At 36.6% G+C, this 27,213-nt stretch overlaps 3 protein-coding genes and 1 long non-coding RNA gene across 8 annotated transcripts in view; 3 read left to right on the forward strand and 1 right to left on the reverse strand.

The window, feature by feature from the left end:
• Positions 1-5: 5 nt before the first annotated feature.
• Positions 6-2,278, forward strand: LOC113117677 (serine palmitoyltransferase small subunit A-like). The gene is made up of 2 exons (XM_026286523.1): positions 6-187; positions 1,560-2,278. The coding sequence occupies exons 1-2, from the start codon at positions 85-87 to the stop codon at positions 1,661-1,663; spliced, it is 207 nt and encodes a 68-aa protein (XP_026142308.1). The 5' UTR covers positions 6-84; the 3' UTR covers positions 1,664-2,278.
• Positions 2,279-5,449: 3,171 nt separating this feature from the next.
• Positions 5,450-13,127, forward strand: LOC113117678 (egl nine homolog 3-like). Of its 2 annotated transcripts, none has more exons than XM_026286524.1 (5): positions 5,450-5,973; positions 11,615-11,734; positions 11,824-11,960; positions 12,044-12,117; positions 12,215-13,127. In XM_026286524.1, exons 1-5 carry the CDS (start codon positions 5,479-5,481, stop codon positions 12,241-12,243), a joined length of 855 nt encoding a protein of 284 aa, XP_026142309.1. In that variant the 5' UTR covers positions 5,450-5,478; the 3' UTR covers positions 12,244-13,127. The 2 variants fall into 2 exon arrangements, with proteins under 2 accessions (XP_026142309.1, XP_026142310.1); XM_026286525.1 differs by lacking the exon at positions 5,450-5,973 and adding an exon at positions 7,984-8,927.
• Positions 13,128-18,059: 4,932 nt separating this feature from the next.
• LOC113117681 (uncharacterized) lies at positions 18,060-21,255 on the forward strand. Its single transcript, XR_003294191.1, has 2 exons — positions 18,060-19,560; positions 19,810-21,255. It is a non-coding gene; the product is annotated as an uncharacterized LOC113117681 (long non-coding RNA).
• The window catches only part of npas3 (neuronal PAS domain protein 3), a 290,739-nt gene continuing 283,307 nt past the window's right edge, over positions 19,782-27,213 (reverse strand). For 3 of the 4 annotated variants that reach the window (XM_026286526.1, XM_026286529.1, XM_026286528.1), the window contains 3 exons: positions 24,877-25,024; positions 24,382-24,497; positions 19,782-23,199 (listed from right to left, as the gene is read on the reverse strand). In XM_026286526.1, coding sequence (XP_026142311.1) covers positions 21,797-23,199; positions 24,382-24,497; positions 24,877-25,024 — 1,667 coding nt within the window. In that variant the 3' untranslated portion in view covers positions 19,782-21,796. The remainder of the gene's footprint in view (positions 23,200-24,381; positions 24,498-24,876; positions 25,025-27,213) is intronic. The other variant, XM_026286527.1, reaches the window with a different exon arrangement.

The raw sequence follows: 27,213 nt of genomic DNA on the forward strand, positions 1-27,213 counted from the left end.
CATTTCTTTCCCAGTACATGACTTTTATTTTGTTATGATCTGGACCGGAAGGGAGCGGTGGGACCAACGCGAGCCGACAGAAACATGGCGTTAGCAGATGCCTGGAAACAACTATCTTGGTTTTATTACCAATATGTGCTCGTTACAGCTCTGTATATGTTGGAGCCTTGGGAGAGAACTATCTTCAGTATCCCTTTTTCGTAAAACACGGAGCTTTATGTGTAAGGAACAACATTTGTGAACGTCAGTTCTTACTTCCACGTAAGATATCAGGTTGATTCCGTGTGTTGTGTAATATGGTTATAATTAATTAATTCAGTTAAAGACAGAATTTTAGTACATGTATTTTCGACCAACGTTGACTGAAGAAGTCTGGTGTGCCGCTTGCAAAACTATTGAGTTAACGTTACATCTTTTTTAAGCAACAGCTGATAAGTATTAGTTGCTTTTAAAGTTATATTTGTATGAGGAATTCTATGTAAATTCAGATGAATTTAATCGTGGGTAGTTTTGACCCGAATGAGTCACGTAACTTGCTTCTTGTGGGTGTGACTGGGTAAGATTTGAATAATTGCCAAAACATGAGCTGATTTTCAGGTCTCTTCCAGGAAGACGATTGTGTGAATAGTTTCACTTGCTTCATCTTCCTTTTCTGTGTTTTACTGTGGTCACCTGAGTAATGTCAGCTGACTAGTTTTACGGCTTTGTACATCTGCAATCTTTCTAAACTTAATATATTTGTGTTTCTCTATAGATTCTTCTGATAAAATACACTTCTGATTAATTGTTTTAATTCAAAGCTGGCAAATATTTCATGTTTAACATGTTAAAACAATAATATGTGTTTGTAGCCTGCTGATAAAATGTAAAATTCCTCTAAATTTTACAACTTTATATTTTGAAACTGGCAAAAAAAAGTGTTCATAGCTATATGATGAATTTATATTTATTAGCAATATGTTGATTAAAATCTATATTAAATTCAATTATGAGAATTTTACTCTATTTTTAACACGTGCAGTATTTGTCAAAAGTTTGGACAACAGTAAAGCAATAATTCTGCTTCTCTTCTGTAGACTGTATAAATTGTGTGCGCGTTATTATATTTGCGAAAGGCCAAAAAGTAGTGAAAGAGGTAACGGGTAAGCAGGTAACATTTTATAATTATTCATAATTTAATTGCTCAGTTTTAAAGCAATACTCCACTCCAAGGAAAATTGTGCTAAATGCCCAAACTATTCACTAGATGTCAGTCATGGTTTCCTTTTAGTGTTATTATAGTAGCATTGAGATAGTATTATGATTTTTATTAATGTTCTAAACTCTTTCATTTAATATATTTTCTGTTTTTATTTTCATTTTAAAGTTTTGGTATTTGTTTTTTTGTGCGTCTATATGGATTATTTCATTTTGTTAACATTTTTAGTACATGAAGTTAAACTAAATAAAGTTTTTATTTTTTTATTTTACACATTTTAAGTTTATTTTTCTCTTGGTTGTAGTATACTATAATGAGCCTGTTTCCTTCTGCAACATAATTTCCTTAATAAAACTGTCAGATTCCCTCCTGATCACGGTGGCAGCGATGGCCGTCTACACCGGTTATGTGTTCATGCCTCAGCACATAATGGCCATATTACACTATTTTGAAGTGGTCCAGTGACATCATCAGCCGGGAGGGATCACGGGGATGCTATCAACCTTCACCTGGTGGCCAGGACAACGACTTGCTGTAGAACTGTTCACCACGATGTCTGTGATTCACTTCAAACGAGGACACCGGTGTATGTAGACGAGTGTGATAGAGGGCTGTCTAAGTGTGTAATTATGTGTGAAGAGCACAGTCTCCATCTGCAACAGCACACACTGCACTTGCTAGAAATATATCCTTTTAAATATAAATATATAGTATGACTTTTCTTTTCTTTTTTTTATAATGATTCTTGTTTCATTTTGTGACAGTGGTTTACTCAGATGATAAATATTTTTTGACATAAATGTGTATATCTAATTGTATACATATTTGTAAAGTTTTATAGAGATTTATTTTGGCTGACCTGAAATGATTTGGGTTGCCATAGACTGACGAATTATTGATACTGTTTTTGTCGCTACCGGAAATCTATTTTAATCAGACCCTTGTGAGTCCTGCTGTAAATAATTACCTGCGCCGATGTGTGATGTCATTGTTGATACTTCAGAACTGGTTGCTCAGGTCATAAACCGAAAAAAAGAAAAAAAACTAATGCTTAAATAAACTCTTCTTTAATCGACTTGACCTTCGGTGTTTGGGATGACTTTGAGGCTTTTATTCTGCAAATGCTCAGTGTTACTGCCTAAGAAAAAGTGAGAAACTTGAGCTAAACATATTTTGATGTATGAAAGTGATTTATTTTTTTTTTTTATCTAAAGTTTTAATGCAGTTTGTATGTAAATTTGTATGTATTTTATCAGTCAGTAAATATTAACATGAGTAACGGATGCTATTATCTTCCCATTAGTTATGATCTAAAATATATGCCTGAATTAAAAGATTTTGAAGATATTTAATGACAGAATTTAAGTCAGCTGATCAACATAGTTTTGTAATAAAGATTTAATCCATTTCAAATGTATGTCCCCTTTGTGCTTTAAATATAATGCTAATAAAAAATGACAAAAACATAAAATTACTATAAATGTAAAATGTAAACTAACAGTATAATAATAAAGAACTATACTAATAAAGGACATAGTATCTCATTGATACTACAATACCACTGAAAGGAAACCATGACTCATATCTAGTATAGTCTTACAAGGGCAATTTTAATTTGATTAATAAAATTAATATTAAGTATTGATTAAAAAAAACAACAACAGACTTGATGTATTTTTTTTTCAAGTACTGGCACATATAAACATTTCTTATACCAAAAGATGGCTGTTAGATTTGTATATATAAAAAAAATATATGTTCTCTTCTGCTTGCTGTTAATAATCAAAACATATTTGTTATGAGCTGGGACAACATGAGCGGATGTGATTACCGATTATATGTGCATGACTACGTGTCTCAGCACGCATACAAACCACATTTCAATAGGAGGATAATATTTATCAGTTGTTCACAGTGATTATCTGGGTTAACAAAACATGTAGTTAACCCACGATACACCACTTTTTTCTGGGAAACACTTTGTTTTCTTCTCCAGGATGATCTATAAATATTGATCTTTGCCAAACAGGTGCAACTGAAGATCCGGATGAATCCTTTTAGTTTATAGTCAGCTTTGAGACAGCAACCAATCATATCGTGTCCAGCTCTCAGATTCATATCATTGGCATGAGCTCAAAATGAAAATAGCAGCTGGTTACACTTTAAACTACAGGATGAGGGTGTTCTCACGTACGCCATCGCGGGTCGTCTGGAGTTTGTACTCTAGATGTACAGCAATGTCCTGCTAGAGTTGCAGTTCTAAGAAGAAGCTCTGCTGGGAAAGGCAGTGCTTCACCTGTTTAGCTGTTGGTACATACACATCCACTTCAGCTTATATGGCACTTTCAACTCTTAAAAGGAACAGTTCGCCCAAAAATGAGCATTTACTCACCCTCTGGTCATCCTTGATTTGGAAAAATTAGGTATTACTCACTTGCTCACCAGTGGATACTCTGCACTGAATGGGTGCCTTCAGAATGAGAGTCCAAACAGCTGATAAAAACATCACAATAATCCACAGCACTCCAGTCCATCAGTTAATATCTTGTGAAGTGAAAAGCTGTGTTTGTAAGAAACAAATCCATCATTAAGATTCTTTTAACTTTAAACCACTGCTTCCATCTAAAATAGTCCAAAGTGTATAACATAACTTCCTTCAGTGAAAAAAAGTATATCTTTTCTGAATCAGGAGAGAAATATGCACAGATCAAGCACCGTTTATAGGGGAAATTATGTTGGTGGATTTTGACGTGAGAGCTACAGGTTTAAAGTTAAAATTTATAAATTTATTACAGCTTTTCACTTCACAAGATGTTAAACTGATGGACTGGAGTCATGTGGATTATTGTGATGTTTTAATCAGCTGTTCGGACTCATTCTGACGGCACCCATTCACTAAAGAGAATCCATGGATGAGTAAGGGGATATAATCCTAAATTTCTTCAAATCTGTTCTGATGAAGAAACAAACTCATCTACATCTCAGATGGCCTGAGAGTTCATATTCATGAAAATTATCATCTTTTTCTTTAAAGACAAACACAACTCAGGAAAGACTGACTGTTAGTCAGATCCAAACAGTGATCAGGTGCAGGATTGACTACATGCATTATCTTTAAACACAAAACAGTTGTAAAAGTTGACCTCACTTACCCCTGGAAAATCTGAGTTGAACTGGTGGATGTTGTAACGTCAAATGTTTATTTACATCACAACATCATATCATATTCAATTGTGCAACATATGGGTTCCCTCTGACCTTTCTCTCTGCAGAAATCAAAGCCAACAGATAGCTGTCATTGGGGTCAGTACAAACGTCATGTCTGTGATATGGTTTAATTATTTCCATGCTATTTTTAGCAAATCAATGTGCATTCTGTGGTGTTTCAAGCCATTTCAGAGCCACATCATATTTAACCCTTTGTGCACTGCGCAGTGAGAACTAGAAAAAGAATGATTAATATTACTATAATAGAAAGTGCAAATAGACTTTCAGTTAACATAATAAAATAAACATGATTAAACACAGCTGAGATTTGATGATAAACTAATTCTGACTATCTGGGGTATTTGTATTTGAAGATGAATGACTGGCCAAGTTTCTGGGAAATTTTTTCAAAATTTTCTGGACAATTTGTATTATTATTATTTTTTAACTTTTAATATAAATTAACTTTGTAAAAAAAAGTTCAGATTGTCATAATGACAGAATATTTAATAATAATAATACTAATAGTAATAAAAATAAATACATTATTATTATAATTATTATAACAGCATTTTAATGCATTACTTGAAAGACTATTAGTTATTAGAATATCTTTACTATTATTATTTACCAACAGCAACACAAATAAATAATCATTCTAAAAGCATTTCTAATGTCTCAGTGGCATACAAGTCTGATTGTTATTTACATTCACATTTATGCTTTAAATACAAAAGGTCAGATTTTCCTAATGATAATAATAAAAAATAATGAATAAAGTATTTTTTTTATTATTACAGCATATTAATGGCTCAGTAACAAATACTGACACTTGTATCAAATAAATGACTAATGCATTATGACAAGAAGTTATGACTGTTCTTGACATTGACATTCACACTTTTCTCTAAGAAGTAATTATTCTTCATCAGTCCAAATCTCTTCTGTCTAGGCTTGTGTAAGCTCTAAATTAGGCTTTGACACATGTGACGGTGTTCACGTAGGCCTACTCAGACTCTCCCCTTTCATCTGACATCAAGTGCGCGCGGGGCACTTCTGCTACATTCGACTCGATGGCAGAATATCAGGGAAACCAGGCTGCTGACCAGACCTCTGAATACCAAACCATTACAAATGATCCGCCCATGTGTACAGATCAAACTAGTGGACGCATGGAGCTGCCCAGAGAGCTCAGGAAGCCCCGCAGTAACCGTGCAAAACCTAAAGAACACAAACGACTGAACACACACAAACTAGTCTTGCAATACATCGTCCCGTGCATGAACTCTTACGGGTTGTGTATAGTTGACAATTTTCTAGGGGACAGAATCGGAGAGCGCGTTGTGCAGGAGGTGAAGCGCATTCATCAGAGTGGCAACATGCAGGATGGACAGTTAGTGAGCCAAAAACTAAACAAAAGCAAAGCTATTCGAGGGGACAAGATTGCATGGGTCGATGGCACCGAAAGCGGCTGCCAAAACATTAGCTATCTGCTGACCCGAATGGACAAGATCATCACGTGCGCCGACGGCAAACGGGACAAGTTCAAAATCAGAGGAAGACATAAGGTGAGTGTCGCTCGTGCACTTTACCTCAATGACTCGCTCCTAAAGTTTCCCAAGCATCCAAACATGACACGCTTAAAACAATCTGTATAGATTGGGAAAAAGGCCTATGCATGCTTTAATTTGCAACACAAACTAAAAAATTACATTATGTGAAGTGAAGTGAAGGTTTATGTGAAGTTTTATAAAAGTTTTATAAAAGTTTTGCAATGCAAAGTTTTCAAGTTGATCATAAGAGATGCACGCGTAACCTATTGAGAATAGAGTAGAATTTCGTTGTAATCATTTTATGTTGTAAAGTCTATAAAGTGCATTGACAGCTGCGTGATATTTGCTCTTCTTGAAAACGCCCTTCACATTCTCGAGATTGGTGCGCGCAGTACATGCGGCTCCTCGGCTCCTCAATGGCGGTCAGGCATGATTATAAAATGAGCTCATAGGCTACTCTAATTAAAATACACTGTCATTGAGATAAAAGCATTGGTGATCTCATATAAAGTGTTTGAATATTTTTTCTTCATCACGAATTGTTTGGCATGTAAGGCGTGCATGAGAGCGGTCTCGCTGTGGTCTGACCCTGACCTGCTGGACAACATGGACTGGAAGTCTGCACAGTTGGGTTGAACTCATAGAACTCATAGAAATACATCATGACTGTAGAATGGCATGAATGCAGGATTCTGGGATCTTAAATGGGCGGAGCTTACCGACCTGGAGGGTATCACGTAGGCTACGATAGAGAGGACAAAAATGCAGCGTGAACACAAATGTAAATATGTAAATTAAGATTCAAAGCGAAAAACGCTATGTATGTATATATATATATATATATATATATATATATATATATATATATATATATATATGTGTGTGTGTGTGTGTGTGTGTGTGTGTGTATATATATGTGTGTGTATATATATGTGTGTGTATATATATATATATATATATATATATATATATATATATATATATATATATGTGTGTGTGTGTGTATATACATATATGTGTATATACATATATATATATGTGTATATATATATATATGTATATATAGTAGCCTATGTTGTTATTTTTTATTTATGTACATTTAAAGTGTAAAAAAGTGACTTACAATAGACGAACATTAGAAATTTGTCCCAGAACCAAACAATATTTGTATCTATATGTTTTTATTTGTTATATAAATTTTATGTTTTATTTTTTATTACATTTTATTTATATTTACATTTTAAAAAGTGACTTAGAAATAGGAGAACATTATTAATTCGTCACAGAGTCAAACAACATTTGTTTTTTATATGTTGGTAATTGTTTCAGTGTTGTTTCTGTTTTATTTATTTTTTTATTTAGAATATTTTTTTTTTTTACATTTATTTTATTTTTTAATTAAAGTATTTTTTTAACATATATTTACATTTTTTTTTAAAGTGACTCATGCTACAATACACGAACATTAGTAATTTGTCCCAGAACCAAACAATATTTGTATCAAGATGTTTTTATTTGTTTCTAAATCGTATCTATTTTTAATTCTTTTTTATTTATTTATTTACATTTACAAAGTGACTTACAATAGACGAACATTAGTAATTCAATTTATTTATTTTAGAATATTTTTATGTATTTATACTTGCTTTTTTTTAAAGCGCTTTACAATACACCAATATTTTAATTATTAAATTAAATATTGTTAGGCTATACAATATTTGTTTCTTTTACTTAAAATGTATTTTATTTACATTTTATCAAATTTTTTGTTTGTTTTGCTTTTTTAAACGACTTACAATAGACAAACAAGCAATTCTTCACAAAGCAAACATTTATTCAAGCATCTTTATTATATAATGAGGGCTTTCACTTTACCCTTATTGGGTAATCATCAAAGAATGCATCCATGCATTTCCATTTCAATGGATAAAGTATCGCAGTGCCTCCATTCATATGTAAATGATTTTTCGAACACTGCTGAAGTAGCACGTAGGCGGCGGTCACGTGACACTCGTTCGTTTTCACATCGCTGTTTATAATGGCCCAATCATGGCCGTTTCGTTTGTGATGATTAAATGATGATTTCATAATTTCATAGCTACTTTAGAGTGCGGTTTACATTTGCATGTAATATTTCAAATCTGACGAATTATCATTTTCAAAATAATACAGGCTACTTTAAAGCATAAAAAGTGTCTCCAGCAAGACCGAAAATACTATCCTGAAATTTGAGCCCGACTGAATGCAGGATTGGGCTTTCTGAGCCGTCAGTCGCCCCCTAAAGGAAGATGAAATGTGATCACAGGAAACATGTATTGTCCAGTCCAGCCCTTAGACGTTGAACTTAAACGCACTGAATGGAGTTTTCGTGTGAGTATCCGCCCACTGCAGAGCAACACAGATTCTGCACGTTCCACATGCGCCGCAGGTGCGCTGGGCTCTGATCCTCCAGCGCTCGTGCACCCTCACACAGAGCGATTATAAAGCACCCACCGCCAGCCCCTGTCTGCTGCATGTACCATTCTTTATCCTCTCTTGAGGGACAAGTTCGTGGCATTAGATATCACTTTGAAAAACTTTCGTTCATTTGAATGCAAGGCGCTCGAGACAAAATGCCATTTCTTCAGCACGCACTGGACTCGCAGCTGGAGAGTTTGGCTTTGGAGCAAGTGGTTCCTGCTCTGTTGGACCGAGGCTTCTTTTACATTGACCACTTTCTGGGGGACATCGCGGGGCAGATGGTTCTGGGTCAGGTCAAGCGCATGCATGCCTGTGGGCTTCTCAACGACGGCCAGCTGGCCAGAAGAAGCAATGGAGTTTGCAGGAGAAACATCAGAGGAGATAAAATAACATGGGTTAACGGGACCGAGAGAGGCACGGAGGCTGTCAATTTCTTATTAACACTCATAGACAAACTCATTTCTCTGTGTGGGGGTCAAGTGGGCAAAAATATTCGCGCACGGTCAAAGGTAAGCCTTATTGCATTTCGAAGTGTTTAAAAACTAAGAATGTGTCAGCTGAAAAAGTTTCGTATGTAGCCTGTTTGAATTAGATTAGGCTGAACCTTTATATATATAGTAGTCTAACTTTAACGCTAACATCGCTAACAACTTGATGCAGTACTTATCAGATCATAAATGTATTTTCAATTAGAAGTATTATGAAACTTTGATTCATATCGTCATAACTGTTGATTTGTGGGATTTCTTACTAAATGTAGCCTACGTCATCATTACACGCACTTTCAAAAGTGTAAAAACTAATAATTGGGAATACTTTTCTTAACAAGAAGTTAGTTAAAATAGTTCAACAAGTTTTTTTTTGTTATATGATTTATTCGTGTGATGACAAGCTGAATTTTTCAGCAGCTCTTCACATTATTCTTCAGAAATCAGTCTAAGATGATGATTTGCTGCTCAAGAAACATTATGATCAATTCTTATTTTTATTTACATTTTTTTAAACCATATTTTTTTTTCTGAAGGGTTAGAAGTTTTAAAGTTTAAAAGAACAGCATTTACTTGATATATAAATACTTTGTAACATTATAAATATATTTACTGTCACTTTAAATGACAGTAGTAGTTAGTTTGTTCATCTGGGTGAATACATCTGGCTATTAAGCATTAGTATCTGTCTTTGTTTAGAGAAGGTACACTTTGGCACACAGTCTTTACTGTGCCTGGTGATGAATGGCAGAGATAGGCTTTCAGTTTCTGCTGCTGTGAACAGTACGTGACTCCTCTCACTGCGCTGCTGTACTCTGGGTTACAGGAGGCCCTGAGTGAAGCAACAGGATGTTCAAGAGCCACTTTGACCAAAGTGACTAAACTGACTAAAGTAGAGTTTTACTTACTTTAAAGTGTCCTTCTGAAAGAAACTGGCTATTTTCTATTTTTTCGTCTCGCTTTTTCCTTATTTTATAGTTTGCTGAAAGAAAGTGTTAAATTGATAATTAACACACATATTTCACAGTCACGTTTATCCAAAGTGGCTTACAAATGAAGAATACACGCAATTTAACATGAAGAGTAAATAATACAAGCAGTGCTGGCAATACAAAGATCCAAACATTGTCCAGAAGATAAAAATAAGAGAAACGGTGAAAGTTTGTGTTAAATTTAGTTGTAAACAAACAGCTTTTTAATAAGTCAGCAGGTCAAGTTTTGCAGTTAAGTTTGCACGAAAGAGATGAGTTTGAATAGTTTTTATAAACATTTTCAGGGATTCACACAGCCAGTACTAAAATCAAATAAAATATTCTTTGCTGCCCTAAAACACTTTTTGTCTGTCATCTGTTCTAAAACCTAATATAGTCCCTAATAACATAATGACATTCTTGATGGTTAAAAATAATGAAGTAAAAAGCACTTCCAAACAAAATGAACAGCGTTTAATAACTGAAATGTTTTAGTGCAATTCTTCTCCTTTGATAAGCAGATAAAGATGATTAACATTTAATAGCCCAGTGTTTTGAAATGGTTTCGTACTGACTGCGCATGTGGGCGTAAATGGTTAAGTGTGCTGATTCAGAGCTCTGGATTGTGTACGCTAGTTGGCCGCTGTAGACTCACGCTCAACACGTAGCACTGTCATTAAATCCTCAGCACACTGGCTGCTGGCCAAGCTTGCTCTCTTTAGCCACGCATGTACACACACACACTCATGCACGCACACACTTCCTCCTGCTCTCTGTGCAGCTACATGTTTACATTGCGCTATGACGTCAAACTTGCGTATGCACTTTTATTGTGGGAACGGGACCATGATTAAGACTTGCAGAAATGTAAACATGGGCACTAGTGTGTGTGTGTATGCCAGGGTTGGGAGGGATTAATTGGGATCTGCAGAGGGGAAAAATCAAATGCTTTGTTTTGAACTTTATAATAGTATTTTTGTGATAGTAAATTAGACTGTTTGCATTAATACGCATTCCAAGATAGAGCTGATGCTTTACCTTAAAGGAGTACTTGACCCAAAAATGAAAACTTGCTCACCCTCAGGCTAGACGAGATGTAGATAAGTTTGTTTCTTCATCTGGTTTGGAGAAATTAAGCATTGCATTACTTCCTCATCAGTGGATTCACTGCAGTGAATGGGTGCCGTCAGAATGAGAGTCCAAACAGCTGAAAAAAAAAACCATCACAAAAATCCAAAAGTAATCCACAATCCACAATTTTTTTTGAAGTACTCTTGTAGTCAAACAAATGTGGATCATTTTCAAATCCAAATTTTTTTTTAGACGTTCATAACCAAATCCCATATCAGTTTTTACATATATTATGTTAGGTTACAAGATATATTGTTTTGTTTACAACTGATTTATATTTAGATGTAAACATCTCAACTTCAAGAAACTTGTTTTGTTCTGTGTAAAATGTTTTGGCACTCAAACAAATATATTAGATTAGAAATCTAGTAAAGCAGGCAAATGCAAATGTGAGCAGAATGTCCGTATAGAAAATGACTTTATTAAGCATTTGCGTAGCTTTTGTAAACTTTGCACACTTAATTCTTTTAGCTTGTTCAAGGGGAGAAATGCCTTGATAAAATGTATTGTGTTAAAAATGCATGTTTACCTGGAAACATGCTTTTCTGGGATAAGCTGTAATGTAAAATGCCTATCAAGCTTAGTTTCACGTTTCTTCTTTTTCAGGCGATGGTGGCGTGTTATCCAGGAAATGGAGCAGGATATGTGAAACATGTAGATAACCCTAATGCAGACGGTCGCTGCGTCACCTGTATTTACTATCTGAATAAAAACTGGAATGCAAAGGTAGACTTTTCATTACTTTATTTCAAATGTCGCTTCCAAAATATTGATTGTAAATTTTTAATTAATCAAATGTCACTGTTTGTTTTTAGGAGCATGGTGGAATGCTAAGGATCTTTCCTGAAGGAAAACCTTATGTAGCCGACATTGAGCCTTTGTTTGATCGACTTCTGCTTTTCTGGTCAGATCGTAGAAACCCTCATGAAGTTCAACCGTCGTATGCTACAAGGTTAGTATTGGAGTGCATGTTACAGATGTATATGTCAATAGGATTTTGTGGCATCATGCTAAGGTGTCTGTTTTGTGTCACAGGTATGCAATCACTGTGTGGTACTTCGATTCAGAAGAAAGAGCTGAAGCAAAAAGAAAATTCAGAGATCTGACAGGTTAGTTTCTGCCAAAATCATCAGAATCAGTGTTTTTCTTTTTTTTAAGTCTAAGCCTAATTCTAAATATCTAATTGTTTAAACCTTTACATTTCAGTCAACTCACAGAAAGGTTCATCATCTTAACAGAAATACACTGGCCTGTCTCCGCCGAGAGGATTTATTTTGTCTACTGTCTTCTTTGCTTTTTTTTTTATTTTTACATGACTTGTTGCACTAAAGGTACCTCTACCCAAACTTTGTATTTGTGATTTACTACGTTTGAATCCGGTCCTTTAAATAAGTGAAGAGTCCATTGAATAACCCGCTGCTAACGTAAAGACGATTTTGTGCAAAATGTGAGAATCTTAAGACTGATTAATGCCTTATTAGATGTTTATTGAAATTAAATTCTTCTTTTAGAGCTATATTGTCTATATGTATACCAGTAAAACAATAAGGAGTAGATAATATGATAAATATGTTCTTTTAATGCTTGTACTTTTTTGTTACATGCTATTATTTGCTGTTTTGTATGTTTTGGCACATATTTGAATGTTATTTGTGCAATTTTCAAACACTTCAGTAGAAAGGAAATTTGAAACTTGTTAGTGGACTTTTGAGTTGTGTAAATATATAGATGCTTTTATTATTTTTGAACGACAGTTTGATGTTGAATGAGACTCTTTCAAATAGAGATGTTTATAAAAGTCATTCTGTACGGTTCACAAACTTTTAAAAAGCACTTGGTCAGATGATATTGTTTATTTGTTCAGTCCCAGTGTGTGTTAGTGTTTAATGAGAGAATTGAATCAGCTTGCATGCAGGTCAGCAACGCTGCTCAACACACCCTAGGATCAATGTCATTTGACAGTTGTTTCATAACGTTTTGAGCTTTATAAAATGTTTCTTTTACAAAAGTTGTTCTGGAAAAAAAATGTATGAACAGTTTAGTTCATGTACGCTATTGTACGCAAACTGAGATTTACAACTATTTACAATGGCCTAATTAAACAATGTGTTGAAATGTTTTCAATTGTCTAATTGTTTATTATAATTTTGTCTCAGTAATAACGTTTTTTATCATTGGCCATAATTTACCACTAGGTGTCACTGTGTCCTCATTGTGCTGTTTAATTTAGCGAAGATATAATACATTTTATCTCGTTTTTATTCATTCCGTAATCCGTAAAAGCAAACAGATAAAGTAACTTAATACAATTATTTATTTTTATATATGAATGTTATCGTTTTTCTATCCTTTATCTCGCGCATAACAGACGGTGACGTAGGCCTACGTTTTCCTTTTTCAAAATTGGCGCTGAAAGAGCGTTAATTAGCAAAACATCACTCACATGAGTGATTTAACGACAACCCTTTAAGCAAACCTGTCCTCCATTACTGTGAACGGAGAGGAAACATGAAAGACCATTTCAATAAGAGAAGGTAGGAGCAATAATAGTTCATATTTCCTGACAGTAAAGTAGTAACGTAAATTTATCCGTTGCGTAATTACCACAGGAAGTGTAAAGTTAGTTATCTTTATAAAACCAGTACGCCAAACACATTTATAAACTATAACTCCAACCGCAGCCGGATTTCCTATTTGAAAATTGCATGTAAAACAGTGAAATTCTCACAAAGGGTTCGTAAATATACTATTTATTAGTGTTAAAGTAATATATAGGTTAATATGAAATATATTTACCCTTATGAAAACAAACAAACATGGTTAACGTTACACGTTTACTACAATAAAACATGAGTAATTTTCGAAAGGCTAGTAAAGTGAACATTATCCTTGCATTTAATTGTTAGATGGATTCCAAAAATTGATTACGTCTTTGAAAATCTGAGATTTAAGAAAAATTCAAAAGAGGACTTAACTCTTCATCGTGTGAAGGTAACGTTACAGAAGATCACTGCTGAAACAAAAGAGCTCTGTAACGTTAGATGTTATTACTGACTGTAACCACTAGATATCACTCTTGCCAAACTGGATTTCACAACTGAAAAGCTTGTCGAGGTTCTAAGATCTCACCGAATTCAAAATCCAACACATCATCAAAAACATAAATCAAGTTAACGTTAGGTCCATTAGGAAAACTAACCATGGTTGTACAACAAATAAAGTAAACAAACAAAACAAAACAAAAAACATGGTTATTATAGTAAAACCAAAAATTTACCATGGTTTTGCTACATTACCTAAAGTTTAACCATGGTATAAATATGTGGTTATACAAATGGTAATCAATATGACAAAAAAATAAATAAAAATAAATGCTTACTTCACTTTTACTATAATAAAACCATGGCTAATTTTCGTAAGGGCATACCTGATATCTAATATCTAAAGCAATCTTTGAAAACCTGTGCCTCTGTCTCTGTCTCTGTCTATCTATCTATCTGTTTGCTAGAATACATAGGTCATTTTTATATTCGTACAGCACAGTATATAAAACATTCCTGCCTCTGATCAAACGCAGGTGTTAAACTGCTTTGAACAGTATGAATAACTCTCAGTAGATGTGAAACAGTTCATCTCTCATATTCATATAAGGTTCTCTGTACCTGTAGCTGCTCTATTGAGAGGCTCTTTGCTATGTAAACACATTCTGATTTCCAATAAGGACTGTATGGGGAGATGGACAGCTCCTAATCATTAGGGAGGATTCAGGTTTGGGCTTTTTCACCTCCTCTTCCTCCTCTCTCTTTCTCTATCTCTCTCCTGTGATCTATCATTCATGTGCTTCATTTAAAATTGCGTAAAATATTTAAAATTGGTTGGATTTCTTCAGTGGGCTTCAGCAGTGACCTCCCTCTCAGTGCCTGAAGTCAGTGGGGAAAGATTGGCTGCAGGGAGAAGGGAGAGAATAAGAGAGAAAAACAGGGCAAAGAGGAAAGGTGTACGGGAGACAGTGAAGGAAAAAATGATGAACAAGTAACAGTGTTACTGAGAATTGAATACTAGCTTACGATAGTGAACACTGCATGGTATACGCTATATACTGTCTACATTTGTCTGTATTAAACTTATTCCACTGTAAATGTTTCAAACATTAGTGTTGACCTCATTATGTGGCATGTGACAGGCATCCAGTAGGGTTGGGTGCTATACCAGTATGAGTTGCTAGATTGCGTTCTGTTTCAACTACTTCTACCTTTTTGTATTTTTGGGTAAGTATAAGAAGCACTTCATCTGTACTTAGTGTCTTTCATTCCAACATAAGAAAACATTTTTGGAATCTGCATCTGAAATAGCATGTATTTACACAGTTTATGTACTGTATCTCAGAGGGGATGTAGATGCATTTAAACTGCAGATACATATGTATAAATAGGCCTCATGTTTTGTTTTTAACTTAAAACTGAATATTGAATTGAAAACTGATATTTGAAAAAATGTAAAGCATGAAAAAATTGTTGAAATGTGAAATTAAAACCGCCAGTAGCAAGTTTATGGTAATGAGTGAGTCATTGAGATTCAACCAATTCAAATTGCTGATTCATTCAGAAACAACACATTTGACTGCGTTAATGAGTGAATCACTGTATCATTTATTCAACCAATTCGTTCAAAAAGCTGATTCATTCAATAAGTAAACACCATCCATTGCTTAGAGACACAAAACAGTGCTGTGATCTTTGTTTGGAACTATTTTCATTAACAAAATTAAGAAAAAAAAACAATATTATGTCTAAAATGTAAGTCACTTATTGCTTTACTGAACTTGAATAAAATGATTATTACTTAATGTGTTCATGCATCTGCAGAAAAACGGTAATCTTTGTATGATAGATTTAGTTAACTAGGCCTACATAAATAAATAAATAAATAAATAAAATAAATATATATATATATATATATAATATATATATATATATATATATATATTAATAATAATAATAATAATAATTTGTGGACAAATATTTTTGTTGTCGAGCAGTCATTTGATCTCATATGACCTAATGTAAGAGTCGGCAATACTGCGTTTTGATCAGTGTGAAGCTGTAATGCAAGACTAAGGCCCAATCCCAATTATATTTTATACCCCTTCCCCTACCCCCCTCTGCCTATCCTTTCCCCTTGTCCCTTGAAACAGAGTGTCAAGGGGTAGGGGAGAAAAAAATTCCACTGAGGATTGGGACACCACTACCATGACGTCACACGCCATCATTCGTCGTCTAGCTCTAACAATACACACATATACTGGTGTGCTGGTGTGCATTAGAGCCTTTAATTATCGTTCTGTATTAATGAGCTGCTTACTGACACACACACACACACACACATATAGGAATTCGAGCAGCTTACACATCCAGGAGCAAATAAACGTGTACGACTTTTATTAAATACAGTTTAAATACTGAACATTATATTTTCCAACGACGAGAGGATACAATTGCTGTTTTTAAGTAAACTCACTCTAAAAAGATAAATGCACAGACGCGAATACACGCAACTTCCATTGATCTTTCTCTCTCTTTCTCTCTCGAATAGGCAATATTTGAGAAAATGGTTTAGCGATTTCTAATTAATGTCTACGGCATTTATCACCCTGATCAGACATATGCTGTGGCAGTATCATGCAGTCTGTAATGACATGACGTTAGCAAATATTAGCGATCTTTTGCAAACATTTCTTTGAGTAACACGACCATTAATATGAACTCACAATTGAATGTAACATAAAAACAAATGATTACTTTTCGTTAAAATATTTATTTATGCCAAAAAAGTTTACATTTACGTGTCTTTTTGTTCGCTGTAGCAGTCATGTTGCCGAGATAATTCATACCCCTTCGTCTGAAGTGTGGTCCCGAAAAATCTTCATTTGAAGGGCTATCTGGCCCTTCCCTGTACCCCTTCCCCTCCAGTCAAAAGAGAACCGAGACACCCCTACTGCTTCACGTGAACTTTCGAAATGGAGGGGTAGGGGAAACGGGAAGGACTAAGGGGGAGAATTGGGATTGGGCCTAATTCAGCTCTCCTGGATGCAATTCAAGAGAAAACAGTGCTTCAGAGCAAATGCAGTAGAACCGAAGTTGTGAAGGTTGTGCTTGAATAAAATAGTTTATCAAAAAATATAAAGGTACTTTCTAGAATAGACTAGAGCAATTATTAAATATCTTTCTTGTTCCCCCCTTTTTGTTACATATACATGGTTAAAATGTGGCTAATATTTCTATAGGCTAATGAAATAATAACGGGAAAAAAAATTCATTAGGCTATTTTTGGTGCCCCCTCAGCACTTGGTGCCCTACGCACAGTGCGTGATGCGCGTGGTGGGAGCGGCGGCGCTGGGCCTACCTCATGTTGCACGTTTGCAATTTTGAGAAAAACAATGGCACAATAAAAAAGACTTTTCAGATCTATGTCCGATCCCTCACTTTCTCTAGTTATATAGGGTTAAAATATTTTGCACGTAATTTATTTTCTTCTCCTATAGCAATATAATATCGATATCACCTGGACTGTGTAAAATATTATGATATGAATTTTAGTTCATATCGCCAACCTCTAGCATCCAGTCATTATCTTCGAAATGGAACAGTACAATTGTTTGTAAATCTGTCTTAACTAGTTCTCTGATCAAGTAATATGTAAAGAGTTAAAATAGTTACTTTTAGTTGATTTAACACACTGCAAATTGGAGGTCAGTTCTAGGACATTGCGCACATTATAGCATATGTGTGCATTATTCTGACAGATATGGAAGAATCGTAATATTAATTATATGTATTCTCTGAGACACGTGTTACATGATGTCAACACTATTGTGACTAGTGTGTTTCTAATCTTATTGTTTAGAATTTATTGGATCATGTTAGTCCAAACAAACATAAATAAATGTCGTTAACTTTAAACTAAATAAAATAAATGAACTTGTTCTGCCACTGAAACAACTTTACTTTGTTTGTATCTTTCCTGGCTAACCCTGACCACTTTGCACTATTTAATCAATTCCCAATGGATTCAGTCAAATTCCTTCACTCCAAACATTCTTCTTCTTGAATATCCTGTTTCACTCCTCTGAGCAATAAAAATGGTCTGTTCTCACAGAGCAAGACCTAACATTGTCGAAAAAGTTCTAAAGTAAAACACTTTTAAAAGGAAGCATTTTTCCCCTTTTATTTAGCTTTGCTGTAGGAAGTTACAGTGAGATCAGTATAATAGAAGACACAGATTGAAATATTCCTGCTAATTGAAAACCTGGTGAGGATACCGTGAGGTGGAAAAACATGTCAGAAATACCCGTGAGATTCTGTCCAACGTATAGGATTCACTGTCAGAAACAAAGGACCTGGTACAAGTGCACTGGATTGCCATTCATTGTATGTGGAAGCAAAAGTCAGCAGGGCTACATGGGAATATTGATATTCCCTTACCTGAAACCTGTAGGTAACTAAAAAAGGCTACATTAACCAAAACTAAAGACTGGGAGAAAAACATAGGAGGGAAAGAACGAACATGAAGAAACAGGAAAGTTGGAATGCAAAGAATAATCACTGATGTTCGGCATTCACTTATGATGAACAGAATGTAAAAGAAATGATGCCAGATAGTAACAAATCCAAGAAAAGTTTATTATGAATATGGCACCTGTAAGATGGTAAAAAAACTGTGTTACAGAAAGACAACCATGTATGACATGTCGCTTTAACTGATGAAAACCTACAAAAGTATAAAATAACCCTGTTGTAAAATGAAGTATGTACATTTTTGAATTGCAGCATTATTCATGGTAAATGAACAAAAAATGTGTTTTCCAAAAAAATAAGCCAGGCACTCAAAGTTAGCTTCAGTTAGTTTTTTTTTTTTGTCTTTTTCCCTCTGAAAACAAAAAACAAAATAAAAATGTACCATAGTTTTTTCTTTTTAATATTTTAATTTGTTTGTACTTAGAATTTATAACACTGTTAACACTGATACTAAGAGAATCCCCTTTCTCCCATATTCTTCTACTTGGCACCAAGTTCCTCATAAAAGAATCTGTATAATTGTACAAGAAATAGTTAAAAACACAGACACAGTCTTCACAGGTAATGAAGTGATTTCTCATATTGTAATTTTAAACACTATTTATCTGACAGCAGCTGAGATTAGTTTAAGATTAAATCACCAGCAATCATTTTGACACAACACAGATACATTGAAACAGCTCGCCCGGCTGTTCTGTTAGTAACATATGGGTGTATTTCCTGGTCCACAGTGTCTGTTTTTGGAGCTGCCCCCAAGCCCTGTCCCGACCGCTTCTGCTCTACGTACAAAATGCTAAAATCTAGGATCCTGTTAACCTGCAGCGGTGACGCCAAGTTCTCCTGCAACCGTTCCAACAGCGAGTCCCGTTATTGTCATTTTTAAAAACATTAACATCATGACCTGGGTTTGAGTAACAACACGTCTTCACAGAAACCACAGACACAAGTTTCCTGATGTCGGGGGGAAGCCTGATTCAGGTAAAAAGACAAAGGCCCCCCCTTCCCTTTGCTGGACAGACTAAAAAACACTAAACATTGACAAAGCCGCTGGACCGAACAAAATCAAGTAAACCAAACAATCAACTTAGTAAACATGCATTTCCAAAACACCTATAAAAATAGATTTTATAGTGCGAAATATTTTTTTCATCTCTTTAGAAATCTTTAAAATTGTTGTCCTGAAATACTACCGTCATCTCTTTTTTTTTTTTTTTCTGTGAGTTGCAGGGTCCTTGAAGTCAACAGGTTTGGTGGAAACCAATGAAATACACCCAATGCACAAGAGAAGCACAAGGGACTCTGGGAATGTTTCACATCTGAGGCTTTTAAGGTTCCAGTCTGCTAAATGCTACTTCAGTTTTTTTTTTTATTCCTCATCACGTTTGAGCTGGAAACTGCAATCCCAGAATTCCTCAGTGGCAAAAAAATGGCTCCTTAAACCTTTGAGCTAGTTTAGAGTCTTTTATCTCTGAGAAGAGAGAGAGGTTTGTAGACTACACGACAGCAAAGCAATAGCAGAAACAGAAAAAAGTAATACATACAAAAAGGAAGCAGCAAAATAGGTGACACTACATTGGAAGGCCACCACACAAAATCCACTAACCTCCACTGGTTCACTAAGACTGCAAGGGGGCTGGAAGGAGAACCAATGTTTCCCCTCCCGAGCCCGGACTAGCACAGAGAGGACAAAGGACAAAACAGCTACATTAGCTTAGTATATACTGCATATAGTAACACACACTTAAGTTGCTATGGAGACTGACAGCCAATGACACTTACACATTGTACAAGTTTACGGTTATCACGCTGCGTAATAGATGACTTGATGGACGGCTGCCAAAGGATGAAGTGACAGTTTTCTTCCGTTTTATTACTTTAGTGTTTTTTTTTTTTTTTTTACATCAAATCACAGTGTTTTAACACCATACTGTGATAGTAAAGTTTTTTTTGGCAACAATGGGTAAAAATTAGGAATGGATTTTCAAAAAAAAATTTTTTGATTGAAAATGCATGTCCTTATTACAATCTCTATTTGATATGTGATTTCCAGAGAGAGTTAAGGGGTACAGGGATGAAGGGGAACTGATTTCGGAAAGGACACCAGGCTTTAAGCTAAAGAGGGAGTGTAAACAATTAACCCAAAAATTATTAAAAAATCCCCAAAACAATGAAAAAAGCTTTGATCAAAGCCTGTTGGAGTTCAACATTCATCTTCAAGTTTATGATGCAATATTAGTCTCAGTTGAACTGAGAGATAAAAAAGAATTCAACAAACAAACAAACAAAAACAAAAAACCTATCAAACTTCTGTATCCCTTTACAAACTCAATCTGATTGAGTTAAAGTACTCTCTCATGCTCATGGGTAAGTGATAAACATAAAAAAAAAATCGAAAACAAAAAAAATCTGTTGAAGGTTTGACTTTTCAGTGGAAAAGCTCTGAAGCCGCCGTTTGTCTGGAGTTCCGGAACAGTACCTACATCAGCCAGCTGAGTGAGGGTAACTCAATGATAGCACCATGAATCTGCAAACAGAAGATGGAACTGGAAAAATCTCACACTGACCTGTTCCATGTCCTGGGATTTTATAGTAACATTCTATTCACAGGTCAATACCCGGCTTAAATTGCTTTTTTAAAATGCATGATTTGCAAGTTAAGTTTAGCTATAAAAACGAAGAAAAAGCATTATTTCTAAAATACTATTCCCCCTTTAGAAAGAACCGTAAAACCCTTTGAACTACATCAAACAGGGTAACATCTTTTTGTCAGCATCAATCTCAATTACATCAAGATACCTTTAGAAACATGAACAGTTTCCTTTCTTCTCGATTTTCTTTTTCTAATACCTTTAAGACATCCTAATGAGGATGTTACATACTCTGGACAAATATCTCACCACAGAGAAAACATACGCTACAGTGCTATGAATTCTCGGTGGCTCAAAAGGAACTCTTTACGATAGAGGTGAGTCTTTTTAGTCTGTTTAGAGAAACGGTCATCAAGAACTTGTGTAAAGAGTCAAGAAAGAAGAAAGTCGAAGAGATAGAAAGACACAGAAAGATAAACCATTCATTTCAGTTACACAAGCTCAATTGCTCAAAATTCAAAGTGCTAGAACATCTCACTTTTCCCCAACTTCGATACACAGTCTTTTGCCTCAGAAGAGTCTTTTTAACACAGTTGAACACAGTAATATGGTCTCGATGTTTTGCTTCAATCCTCCTTGCGCTCCAGAGTCTGTGTGTTGTGGATGCCATTGCTGTAGACAGGAAACGGAAGCGTGGAGAAAAGTCCCTCTGCTGTGGTAAAGACATTAGCAGCTGGCATCTGCGTGAGGCCAGCTCCGCTGACTGAACCAGCGAAGGGGGTGGACATGTTGAGCCGGTGCACATGATGGTACAGCATCTCCATGGGTGTCTTGGGGTCTATCCCAAACCCGGGCCCATCCACAAAGTTCACAGCAGTGTGGGCATTAGGCAGGAGGTTGCCCTGCATGGCCAAGCTGACGTCTGCCGGGGCATATCGAATAGTTCCAGTGGTGTAGACTCGCGGGGAAGCAGTGCTCGTGGCAGCAAGCGTGCCTGTGACTCTGTGCACCAATGGAAGTACCATGTTCCCCGCTTGTAACCTCTGCAGGGCTTCAAGGTCACTGGTGTAGAGCAGGGAACCAGAGGAGGTGGGTGTACCCTGCTGCTTGTCCCGTGGTGAGGCCGAGAGAGGTGGGGAGAGTGGATCAGCGGTTGTGGAACTGGAAGGAGGAACCAAGCTGCCCGGAGTTGCGTTGGACACAGAGGTGGGTGCACTATTATTGTTGCTGCTGCTACTGTTGCCATTGAAGTTGGGCTTTCTGCTGCCTCCTCCACCCTCGGCACCAGGTGGAGTGAGGACAGAGTCCGGGATGGACACCTGGAGGCCGGCAGGTGGGGGAGAAGGGAAGGTGTCATGGGGTTTTGTCATACTGTAGGGAGACTCATTGCGGGAGATCTCTCGGTTGGGTGGGTAGTTCCAGATGCTGCTGTCGTTGTCAAAGTTTATAGGTTCTGACATCTCAGTCTTGATCTTCAGCACAGAGGAATTGGTTGGGGAGGCTGGAAGCAGGAGGGGAGGCTGGTCTCCAAGGGTAGGGTCCAGGCTGCCAGGGCTTGGGGTAGCAGCCGCCGAGGGAGACAGACGGAGACGTTGCCGACTACCATCCCATTTCTGCTTTTTTCTCCTCTTCTTTCTCTTCTGGTGTTTACTCATTGCTGGCCCGCTCAGCTCTCCTCCACTGTTGCAGTTTTTTACAATATCTTCCACATCATCCTCTTCTTCTTCTGAGGAGGAGCAAGAGGAGGGCGAGTCCTGTAGTTCCTCCACCTCACCGTCACCATAGCGCTCCACCTTTATGTGTAAACCACCCAGGCGGCCCTCCTTGTGGTCAGTTTCACAGTCAGAAGGTTCCAGACTATCATCACTGTCCTGACTTTCTGGATTGCTGGAACTGTCTCCTTCCTCCTGTCGTCTCATCTCTTGCTCTGGTGGCTGACCCGTCTGTTTCTTACTGTCTGACTCTGGATCTTCACTGTTCTCGGAAGACTGATTGCCCTTCCCATCTGACTTGGAGTTTTCGTTGTCTTCTGGGAGAAAGAAAATGTTTTAGAGGACAGGTTTCCATACACGTCAGTTTATTAGACAACGTAAGGTTTCTTGCACAAGAAACATAGTTCACTAAACATTATCAGGGGTTTTATGTAAAGGGTATTCATTTAAAGTTTGGAAGTGCTCCAGTTGAATATATGTTATGCTTCTTAAGTAAAGGATACAATTACACTAAGGACATAAATTGCTCTTTGATGTTCTATTTTTGGCAACAGCATTAGCCACCGGTGACTTATGTGATGTTATGTGTCATTAATAATTAGTTTTGTCATGGTCGACTCAAATTCTGTTTAGAACAAGTGACTTTGATAGCTCAAGGTGAGATCAAACTATGTATCAGAAATCATTAATACATTTTTTTTTTTTAAAGTGCATGAATTTAGAAGTTGGGGGAAAACTGAACTGTGAGGCATACATCTCACAGGGATTTGGAATTTCTGGCCTTAGGAAAAACGTCTGCATTGGAAGAGAAGCACGGAGAGAGAAAAAGAGATAAAGAGACAGGAAGACAGAAGGAGAAGGCGGAGTGTAGAGATAGGTAGGGAGTGTGAGAGGAGAAGAGGTCATGGTTTGGTCCAGCTGCAGCTGGCACAGTCTGTAACCTTTGTGATGAAGGCTGGCAAAAGGCTCGGCAGGAAGAGATGCCCAGGGGCCAATATGTTGGCACTATCCCCAGACTGTCAACCGGCCTTGTTCACTCACAGCCTCCACCATCTCTGGAATCTCACTTCATCTTCTTTTGGAATGTATAATTAATATCTCCAACTGGCTGTGGAGTTTTAATTGACTATTTACTCCAGTTTTAGGGACATATCGAAAGCACCACATTTCCTTGTCCTACATAATTTCCAGTAATTATTGAAATGAAGATATTTTACACAGCAAGAGCCCTCAGATGAGACATTTGCATTTGGTTAAAAGAAAACTTTCAAGTGTGTTCTGTGTTACTTTACTGTACAAGTTTGTTAAGAATCTATGATGTAGAATCTAATGTCACCAGAAATTGTTCCATGAATAGATAACAATCTCAGTGCAAGAAGAACCGCTTTAAGTCTTCTGCTCAAGGGACAGCTTGTGGGGATCAAACCAACTTCCTTCCACTTATTCTGTAAGGTTCTGTGGCATACTACATTGAAATGGGAAAAGGAGTGTTACTGTACCAGAGTTCTCCTTGGAGTCGGATTCAGAATCAGATGTTTCGGAGGACTCTGATGCTTTCTCTGGCAGGTTAGGCAGCTGTGCGATATCCATGGGTGTGTCTTTGTACTCTGGATTACTGCCCATTAGAAAAGAAACCACATAAAAAGACACGTTTAGAAGAAACAAGAAATTCACTTTGCCAGCTGAGAATCATTCACAGCCATGTGAAACATCCTTCACTCTCTTTAGAACGTTCCAGAAATCCTGATTGATTCACTGAAGCCCAAACCACAGAGCATTCTAATGATCTCTAAGCCCGAACAGACCCAAAAGCAGGAAGAAATCACACTGCAGTTTGAGAAGTTCAGTGTGTTTGTCCTTCGTCATCTTACAGAAGAACAGACTATTACTAACTTTCTCAAGAAGGAAAACGCTTTCATGTTGTTATAGTGTCGAACGGAACAAATCAAAAACTAAAGATATGGCATTTTCATCAAAGAAGAAGACTCGTATACCTGAGTACATAGTTGACCCAGATTATGTTTTTCTCGTTGGCATTCTTGGCGTTGATTGCAATAGTGGCACTGGACTGGATCCATATATAACCTCCATTTTTCTGAATCCAGCGGTAATACTTTGTCACACACTGACCTTTATTCATCACTATGGAAAAAAGAAAGAGGATAGTATACCAGAAAGGAATGGAGGTGGAAGAGAAAAAAAGAAGAGGAAAAATTAGATATAGTGAACATCGTGATATATAATTTTTTTTTTACATACAGTCAGGTTTAACTACAAAAACAGCAAATAATATTAATGATAATATTTTCCTTCCGTATGACCAGTTAAAGCACAAACCTATCCATTATTTCATTTGAAAGATATTATATTACCATCTTGAACACTATTAATCTTAAAGGCCCAGCAGAGGGCGCTGTGACTGTTTGCTAAAGGCTCTGTAATTGTGTCCTTGTCTAAGACTATTCATGTGAAGACATGATAATTTTGGGTAAATTAAGCACTAAATGGCGATCTCAAATAATATGAATTTGCATTAATCATTGTTCTGCAAAACAGAAACAGTCTGAATCCAAGCATGATAGTAAATTCAGATTCTGGGTTTAATTACAGCTACAAATAGCCCTTTCCATAAAAAGAGTCCATTGAGAAGGATGATTTATATAAGAATAAGTCTGGTAATTAAAATCATTACAGACTAATAGCATTGTTTAAGAAGCGGTCCCAAAGGCTCCAATAATTGACTTTAGTTCACCGACTGCTTTCTGTACCAATAAATGTAAAACTAAGCTCTAACTCCAGAAAATTGAGACAAAAAGCCAAGAGTTGTTTATCTGACTTTTTCGCTGTGGCCAGTAGGCATACCCTTGACTCACCTTCACTCTCTTCAACAAAGTTTACATGCTGCAGAGAGTCTATGGTTCAGTATAGATGCAATGTAAGAAAAGTGCTGGACAAAAACATACTTCACATCTGAAATGACAGAACTGAAGACAAAAGAAAGAACTGCTGTGGAAATTATTCCATAAAAACAACTTCATTAACTACCAAAGTTAACATCTTCTTTTGAAATGTTTAAAATCTTATAGTGGCAGACAGATAAATAGATATCCTGCACCATTTTCATTATACACAGCTAAGTTGCAAATACTTTGGTCATTCAAAATGTAGAGCTATTTGTTGTAGCAAAAAAGCACATTAAATTGAAACCGAATCACAGTATTGTACAAATCTTGTCATACATACAGAGCGTTCTTCCCTTCCATCTGTGAACATGTGAGTCCGAGCGGTCCCTTTAAACCCTCATTAAGGTTTACAAGTTCTAGGACATTTTTCTCTCTGCCTTTCAACCTGATGAGCTGATCTCATCTGCATTGCATCTGATGTGCTGGCCCCACGTCTGTACAGGTGAGGCTTATTTTTTAACCCCCTTTCAGTTACGCTGCCATTAAATCAATCAGGGCCTGCTTGAGTTATTGATTTAGTGGTAATGAAGCCACCTCTTTCTCTCTCTCTCACTCTTTCTGTATCCTTCTTTTTATTTTCCGGTGCAGGAGTCGCTGGCTGCTTTCGGAGGCTTTAAAAGGAATACGGCCTCTTTAATCTGCCTGCCTTCTCCTGGAGCCTCGGGCAAGCCTGCAGGATGGTCTCTCACTCTCTCTCCCTCTCTATTTCCGTTCTTTCTCATTCTATCTCTCTTGCTCGCACTCTCTGCGCCAGGGCCTCTGTCCTTCAGTTCTGTTAAATCACTTGGATCCCTTCCATAATAGCAGCTACCTTTCAGATACCCTTTACCCAGCGTGGCCTCACTTCCAGCAGGAGGGGTGGAGGGTGTCACTGTTATATAAAAGTAAGTAATTTACACCCGTGAAATTGCTTTATGGAAAAGTCCTTGCAGTCCACTGGGGTATTATTGTAAAGACAAGCCTTTTATGAATGAGAGAGCAGACACGCAGATCTGCGGCACCCGGGCAGGGTTTGGCCGGACAAGTGAATTGGAGGTTTTTAACTTGTATTCTTTGGATCTAATGGCGAAACTTCACCAGCGGAGGAAGTAAATGCCTTGGCCATTTAGAGAAGCGGTGAGAAGTGAAATTACACCTGCGATCATTGTTTTCAAAGCATCATCACAGTTTCAAGGCGTTCTGAAAAAACTGCAAGTAGGGATGCAATCATTTGCTGGTGTTTTTATGTCGTAAAATCCAGATAAAACCAGTTTCTAGCTGGTCAAAGCTGGCTGTTTATGGGCACGTGCTATTCCAAACTTCTTGAGATAGTTGTAAAACTAGTTAAAGCTGGTTGGCAAAACTGGTGCAACCTAAAAACTAAGTAAA

Source organism: Carassius auratus, chromosome 17 (assembly GCF_003368295.1).
Source record: "Carassius auratus strain Wakin chromosome 17, ASM336829v1, whole genome shotgun sequence".
Taxonomy (NCBI): domain Eukaryota; kingdom Metazoa; phylum Chordata; class Actinopteri; order Cypriniformes; family Cyprinidae; genus Carassius; species Carassius auratus.